The sequence below is a fragment of the Photinus pyralis genome, unplaced genomic scaffold (assembly GCF_008802855.1).
Source record: "Photinus pyralis isolate 1611_PpyrPB1 unplaced genomic scaffold, Ppyr1.3 Ppyr1.4_LG6, whole genome shotgun sequence".
Taxonomy (NCBI): Eukaryota; Metazoa; Arthropoda; class Insecta; order Coleoptera; family Lampyridae; genus Photinus; species Photinus pyralis.
Window position 1 is genome coordinate 16255709 of NW_022170663.1, and position 8463 is coordinate 16264171.

The 8463-nt window shown below is 36.1% G+C and overlaps 1 protein-coding gene across 1 annotated transcript; it reads left to right on the forward strand.

The window, feature by feature from the left end:
* The first annotated feature begins 3940 nt into the window (after positions 1-3940).
* Positions 3941-6670, forward strand: LOC116174188 (transmembrane glycoprotein NMB-like). The gene is made up of 7 exons (XM_031492063.1): positions 3941-4119; positions 4167-4324; positions 4372-4528; positions 4578-5099; positions 5144-5440; positions 6096-6204; positions 6260-6670. The coding sequence occupies exons 1-7, from the start codon at positions 4068-4070 to the stop codon at positions 6435-6437; spliced, it is 1473 nt and encodes a 490-aa protein (XP_031347923.1). The 5' UTR covers positions 3941-4067; the 3' UTR covers positions 6438-6670.
* The last annotated feature ends 1793 nt before the right edge of the window (positions 6671-8463 follow it).

Here is an 8463-nt window from a genome sequence, read left to right on the forward strand (position 1 = left end):
TTTTTTTCCGGGTCGATCTGGGACAATTTTTTTTTCGTGGCTCAAAAAAAGGCCTTCCTTTTTTACCAAAAATCGACTACACCAAAATTTCTCGGGAAAACACCTTTTCTTATTAATTTTGGTGCGTAGAATCCAAAGCAATTCGTACTTTTTCGATAGGACTTCTCAATCAAAAGTTATGGACTAGAAACCAATTTCGAAAGAAAATTCAAAGTGCTGTAACTTTTGAACTAGTAGCCCAATCTTGGAACTGTTTGAAATTATGGATTCTACAGGCCACATTCTATAAGAACTTTTTTTTCCGGGTCGATCTGGAACATTTTTTTTTCGGAGCTCAAAAAAAGGCAGTGTATAACCTTCCTTTTTTACCAAAAATCGACCGCACCAAAATTTCTCGGGAAAACACTTTTTATTATTAATTTTGGTGCGCAGGATCCAAATCAATTCGTACTTTTTCGATCAGACTTCTCAATCAAAGGTTATGGACTAGAAACCAATTTCGAAAGAAAATTTTGGTGCGCAGGATCCAAATCAATTCGTACTTTTTCGATCAGACTTCTCAATCAAAGGTTATGGACTAGAAACCAATTTCGAAAGAAAATTCAAAATACACCCTTAAAAAGAGACACTGAAACAAAAGACTTAGGGGTTCTGTTCAATAACATGCTAACATTTAGCTTACACATTGATACAATTGTTAGGCAATCTTTTAAAACCTTAGGTTTTTTTATTATACGCATTGGATCAGATTTTGCAAGTTTGTCAACTATTATACTACTTTTTTCTACATTTGTACGAAGCAAGCTTGAATATGGTGTACTAGTATGGAATCCAGCATTTAAAAAAACACGAAAAATACCTAGAACGTATACAACGTCCTCTTTTAAAATATCTAGCTGCTAGAAAGATTCAATCTTTTACCGTCGAGTAGCAGACGTAAAACAATAAGTGTGTCGTTCTTGTACAAATAATTATGAAATGAAATTGATTGTGTCACATTACACAATTATTTAAATTTCTCTGTGCCTCGTTCTTCCTCCAGGCATTTCTTAACTTTCAAATTACCCTATTGCAGAACAAATCTCTTACAAAATTCCCAAATTTATCCAATGTGTCATAATTATAACTCGGTATGCGATACTGTTGATATTTTTAACACTAATTTAAAATTCCTTATAAGTATGATCCAGTAATTTTTGTCTTTTTTTTTGCTTTTGCCATTGCACTAATACAATTTCTTTAATTTACTAATATTGTATTTTGATTTATGACTTTATTTTGTTTATTGTATAGCTCTGTTAACAATTTTCTTTCGCTTTAGTTATTAATCTATCATTATAATAATTTTTGTTCAATTTTTGGTAATTTTTTTAATTTCTGTGCGGCTTTTATTGAACAATATTTAAGTTTGTCCTGTATTTAGACTAGATAGTCTGTTTGGACAATAAATTATTATTATTATTATTACTCAGGTGCAAAATGTTAGGAATCATTTTTATGAAAGATCACTACTTCGCTAACCATAGAAGCTATTTTGAGCATGTAATTTAATTTTTATTATATACAGGGTGGTGACTTGCGTAACGCATCATAGGGATTTCAATGTAAAATTCATATCATGCGATTATTTGCTCCCCAAATTATTTTAGAGCCAAAAAGTATTAAGGTTTTTTGTAGAAAAAAATTGTTTACGTCAATCACCTGTATTAGTTTTCAATTTTTTGTATAATAAAGGCGGAAAATTGGAAAAATAAAACCCCCATCTTTTTCAATAATCTGTGATGCCATGGAATTTTATAATACAAAACTACGCCAATATCCGTCATGCCATGGAATGTCTGCTATAAAACAAATCAAATTCTATCAGAAAGTATTATATTTAGAACAGCGAATTCAACATAAAGAAAGACCAAATTACTAAAAACGGTTACCTAATATAACAATTTACAATACATGTTCGAATAAGTCACCATTAACTGCAATACAGTAACCAAGTCGATCATAAAATCCATGTCGAAGTGATGCTAATTGATAACTGGATATCTTTTTGTTTTAGAAAATTCCATGGCAAAGGCAGCCCAAAGGTAAGCATCAGTGGAAACAGATTTTTTGCAAAAACCAAAATACATTCCTATCCCTAAACTAAGAAGAATTGACCCATAAAGTATAGAATGATCGATTAACCCGAACGCCATGGCTTTATGTTAGTATGTAACATTCATGCGACTGCAATAATTGTGTTAATTTCGTTGGATTGTGGATATTGTAAGCAAATAATTAATTGTTTTCTATTTCGATATTAAATCGAACTCTTTAAGTAACGCAATTGTTATCGGTTTGTTAATGAGCCTCATTAACGCACCTATTGGTATTAAAGAGGAAAACTTAAATTCACTTCTTTATTAATTGAAATTGGGTTTCATTTGCTTTCAAATTTGATGTTACGTTTTGATATACGAAACCTATAAATGTAAGGATGTTGAACAGGTTTCACTATTTCATGGGGTTGTTTCTTAGTCGTTTTACCTACCTTAAATTCCACTTTCTTATGCGAATTTTATAATGAATGTTTTTTAACTAATTTCCCTGCCAGCATGAAATGAAATTAAATCAATTATTCAAAGAAATATATGAAGAAAGTGCTACTTTCCATTTTTACTAGACATTTATTAGGATTTCCTGGTCAAGAAATAATAACAAATCCAAAATATATTTAAAAAAATCATAATCAATCCAACTCTACTATTTACAAACTTCCTCTTTAAGATTAGCTTGGTGAAACCTCTCCAAATTTAACTCTCTTTTCCAATTTTTAAATCCATGATCACGTTTTCTAAACCTTTCTAATTTTTTTTTACATTGTAGCAATAAAATAACTGTTCATAATAACTTTAACTCCCACTACGAAAAAAATTCCTACTTGGGTACCGTTAACAATAAATAACCTCTTCAGAAAGAAGTTAACATTACATAAACAGAAAATAAATTTCCAAAGGAATGACTTAAAAAAACTTTCCCTCCTTGGCAATAGATCCTTATGACCCATGTACATAAAATGAAGTGTTTGCAAAAATTCATTTATTTCATACTGTAACGCAAATTTAAATACTTGGCGTATTTATTTCAACTAAATAACAATAAATTTATAACACTGACTAAAACGCAAGCAAACAACGATTGTTCCACAGCGCTTCGGAATAGTCTAGAATAAACGCGCCATTTTCCCCGGAAGGATTGCATCACATCCGCCTTCGTTCTTTATCGCTGATGACTAATCTTTCATGGCGCCTCAATATCTATCGGAGTTTCTGGAATGTTGCCCCATTCTTAAAACTGTTGAGTTGATGTGAGCATGTGACTCAAATGCCCACCATATTACATGGGGGCGGAGCACTAACGTCAACCCCTAGGGGCAAGGCATTACTTGAATACCTGACAAGTGCTAATCCATTTAGAGATTCTCAATCAGGGCAGCGATCCACGTTCGTAACTACCCGAAGTCACACTGATTGATCTCAGTCTGGCATCTCTGGCCACATAACGAACTGGCAACTCACTCCAGACATCAACTGTGGAAGGGAGCCAATCCAAAAGGGTTATCGCAGTCCCAAAGTCACATATATCCCCGTCCCCCTTTACAAACATCTCCTTTGGAGAAAACTTAGGGAGCACTCTTTGGGGGGGATCCTGCCGTCTTAACAACCCTATTGTGGTCTCACTTGAAGACTGCCAAGGCCAAGCCGCTCTTTAACCATCGAGGGTGACCTGGGCGGTGAAATAGTTCTCAGCATACAAATCACCAGAATTCGACGCTAAATAATACCAGCCCCCAAGCATTCGAACTATATGTGTATGAATTTTGAGAGTCTTGTATAAGTATCGTTTTCTATAACAAGTTATAGCTTTGCTGGCGATCACTCCCGAAATGTACCGATTGACTCATATGTGACGTACAACTGTCAAAAAGTGAAATTTGTTACATTTTTTTGTAGATAATTTTCAATTTCTTCTGTAGATAAGGCAAATGGAAAGTAGATTACCCTCACATTTTGCTCATTGTTAATAAAATGTACATAAAGTTGAATGTCCTATTCCTTTTCTTCGTAAAATTAAGGCTAGGTAAACACCATTTAGTTAAGGCGCATTGTTTATATTTTTAGTTGCAGTGTTTGCCTCATATCATGTTAAACTAACCAGTGACAGCCCCACTGTACGTGGGGGCACGGTTCATTTTGTCGCAAGGTTGTATGAAGACGGCGCGCCTGCCAGTGGAAGGTTTAAATACATATGGAGGGATAATAGCATCTTATCACACAGTGCCGTGGTACGTAACGTTTTTAATAATCGGTTATTGCTATTAAGTCCTTGCAGCACGAGTCTGACTTTAACGTTGACAGATGGAGTGTGACCTACCCGGCAAATCACACATACCCGCCTGGTCCGTATGAGGTGCAAGTTACCGTGGAGAAGTTTTACGTATTGTTTTACATTGAGAAGACCTCACAACGTTTGATGTTTGAACTTACCGGTAGAGTAGAATATTGTCAATTATCAGCACCTACTGTGCTTCTTTTTAGAGCAATTAAATGGGAAGCTGTTGCTAATCCAAGATGGTAAAGTGCGTCACGGAAAATTCGTCTCTAATTCTTCACCAGTTGTACATAAGGTTGTGTTGACGGAGTCGGACGAGGAGTATATAAACTCGACAGCTACAAGCATTCTTACGTATTGGTTTGTGGACTGTGTTTATTACGGGTTTACTAACAACTTTACCTATACATTTCAATATCCCGATATTGAAAAGAAGCATCAGATTGAAGCATTAGTTGTTGCCGGTTTCGAACCCATTACAACTCCTGCACCTCCAACCACCACAACACCTGCTCCTAATGTAACCCTTCCACCTACCACCCCTGCTCCTGCACAGACTAATATTTCCACAACTCTTCAACCGGCAAAGGTGAAACGATCCGTCCTTAATCTTCCTGTACCTAGTGCATCAAATGTTTCATTCCCCTTTGTTTGTCAGAGTAACGGAAGTGTAGTCCCAGATCAAAGTAAAACCTACGGATTATTCACGAGAAAATTCATGTCAAAAGGTAGTATTACAGCGGCAAACAAAAAATAATCGCCCGATTTACAGCCCCAATTTTCAATGTCACCATTACCGGAAATTACTGGATTTCGAAAGGTAAAGTGCTTGATCTCATCGTGAAGTGCCAGGGCTCTGCGCCGTTCCACTACTGCAGGCACATATTCGAAGGTGTCTACAACATTACGGGGAACGAGACATGTGAAGTGCCGCCTCCTGATTCGTCGGATCAGTGCATGTTTTCGATCAGACGCTACTTCCCCAAACAGCACAAATACACCATTGTCATTGTGATTTATAATGACGTCGGGAAAACTGTATCTCCTGTTACAGTTACTGTTTACGAAGGTATGCCACTGTACCAGCATCAAGTTGGGTGGTTTATCCATGAATTAGGTGCATTTTTTTAGTCTAAAACAACTTTTAATGCACAATCATATCAGGGGTTGTAAAATGGGGTTGACATTTTTCCTGATGATTATGTTTACAGGGCCTATGAGCTACACTGTAACTGAAAGTAAAGTGTAACCTGTTAAACTCGGCCTTACCTGTAACATTTACATATTACAGCCTGGGTTGTAATTTTTGTGATCAATTAGGGTTGTAGCAAATATTTTGTCTCAATTGGTTATTGTAGGATGCACATGCTTCCTTATAATGTCGTGAAGTTTTTGGAAAAATAGAAAAAAAAATCCTATTTGGATCTTAACTAACAACTGCCTTTAAATTATGTTGTACAGAAAATATTTTTGTTTCCTTGATTAATTTGGCTTGTAAAGTCCACAAACGATCTCATAACTACATACAAAAGTGTTCGTTTTTACAAGACAATTTTCTTTAGTCAGGACTGTAATTTTTGCAGTACCTAAACTATCCGGCTCGAAGGACCAAATGTAGTGTTAGGTTTGTAAATTCTAACACACCTTCTTGGAGTCTATTACCAACTTGATGCGAGTTGTTGCTGTTAAAACAACGACGCGGTGGATTAACCTTTTGCTTTCAGAGGCCAAGCAAGCTCAGCTTTCAGTGATAGTAGTTCCTGTCGCCTCCAGCCTTGTTGCTGTCGTTCTAATTGTGTTCGGCGTCGCGTATTACGTACAAAATCGCTCGAGGTAACTAGCTTCTCACCTTTATAATTGCAACTAACACTTTATTTTTTACTGACAGGTTCATAGTAGAAGTGGCCGATTTTAACTTTGGCAATCAAAGTAGCGATCTTGAATATAAGACTTTTAGGGAACGACTGTACGACTCCATATCCAACGCATTTCTAAGAGCGCCTACTCCCAGTTCGTCAGAGCCCACACTCTGGCCTCCCGGTCGCAAGTACGGAAGTTTAACGTAAATTTCTCTCTACAAGGCTGTTATGGTGTGATTTATCTTAGGTTATTTTTTACTTATGTCATAATTTTTGTGTGAATACTCCCGTCGATTAGTTAGTAGGATGACAGTGCGAGGTGTGATAAATTTAATTGAAATTGTTGATTATTTGAGTAAGTTTTTATTCTATTTTAATATATTACCAATATATTTATATGAATTGATATTTAATTTACCAAAATATATGATATGGTTTTATTTATTTTATTGATTGTGAGATTGGTCTTCAAACGATTGTATCTTGTATGGTATCGATTGTAGTGCCTATTTTCGCTGATGTATACTAGCAAGCAGATACTCTATGCCTTTAATAAGATTGTTGAAATATATTGAATTTAAATTACAGTTACAAAATTTATTTCTTGCAGTATTAGAAAATGGGGTATCAAAAAGATGCTTCTATAATAAGCTATCTTTACTTAGAGTAGTAGTGAATAGTGATGCTGCAGAGACGAGACTTGGTCTCCTCGCATTTTTGAGACGAGACAGAAATTTAGTCTCGTGGCGAAACGAGGCTAACTTTGAGTCCTGAAATTCTGTTTTTTTTTTGTATTTGTAGCTTTTTTTAGCGCAATTTTAAATTTAATGAAGGAAAACCCAGCGGTGACTGTGACGGCGGCGATAGTCTGCGGAACGGGAGTTCGAGCGCCACCAGAAGTTTTCGGTCTCTTGCTCCTGGACAAGATGCGATCGGCGATAGTAGAGATGCAATGTATGTACGGGACCAGGAAGTGACGTCACAGCGAATTGTAGACGTGGATGTAGACACGTGTGGCCCAATGGTATTGTGCCTGTGCGCCATGTTGTGACGTCATTCATTCGTGTGGGTGTGTTAGAAGTTAGAACACGTAATGGGATGGTTGTATGCACTGAACTATAATTATACTGGAATGCGCGATCAGAGAGAGAGAGAGTGCCACAAGGGGGATCTCTGTCCCAGTTACGCGCATGCATAGAGCATGTTTTGAATTTATATTAATGATTCAGTTACCCAATGAGTGACAGTGACAGAAATATAAATAACAATCAAAAGTTATGGACTAGAAACCAATTACTAAAGAAAATTCAAAGTGCTGTAACTTTTGAACTAATAGCCCAATGTTGGAACTGTTTGAAATTATGGATTCTACAGGCCACATTCTATAAGAAAAATTTTTTCCGGGTCGATCTGAGACAATGTCTTTTTTCGGGGCTCAAAAAAAGGCAGTGTATAACCTTCCTTTTTTACTAAAAATCGACTGCACCAAACATTCTCGGGAAAACACTTTTTCTTATTAATATTGGTGCGAGAATCCAAAACAATTCGTACTTTTTCGATCGGACTTCTCAATCAAAAGTTATGGACTAGAAACCAATTTCGAAAGAAAATTCAAAGGGCTGTAACTTTTGAACTAGTAGCCCAATTTTGGAACTGTTTGAAATTATGGATTCTACAGGCCACATTCTATAAGAAAATTTTTTTTCCGGGTCGATCTGAGACAAAGGGCTGTAACTTTTGAACTAGTAGCCCAATTTTGGAACTGTTTGAAATTATGGATTCTACAGGCCACATTCTATAAGAAAATTTTTTTCCGGGTCGATCTGAGACAATTTCCCTTTTCGGGGCTCAAAAAAAGGCAGTGTATAACCTTCCTTTTTTACCAAAAATCGACCGCACCAAAATTTCTCGGGAAAACACATTTTCTTATTAATTTTGGTGCGTAGAATCCAAAACAATTCGTACTTTTTCGATCGGACTTCTCAATCAAAAGTTATGGAAGAATCCAATTTCGAAAGAAACTTTTGAACTAGTAGCCCAATCTTGGAACTGTTTGAAATTATGGATTCTACGGGTCACATCCTATAGGAAAATTTTTTCCCGGGTCGATCTGAGACAATTTTTTTTTCGGAGTTCAAAAAAAGGCAGTGTACAACCTTCCTATTTTACCAAAAATCGACTGCACCAAAATTTCTCGGGAACACACTTTTTCTTATTAATTTTGGTGCGTAGA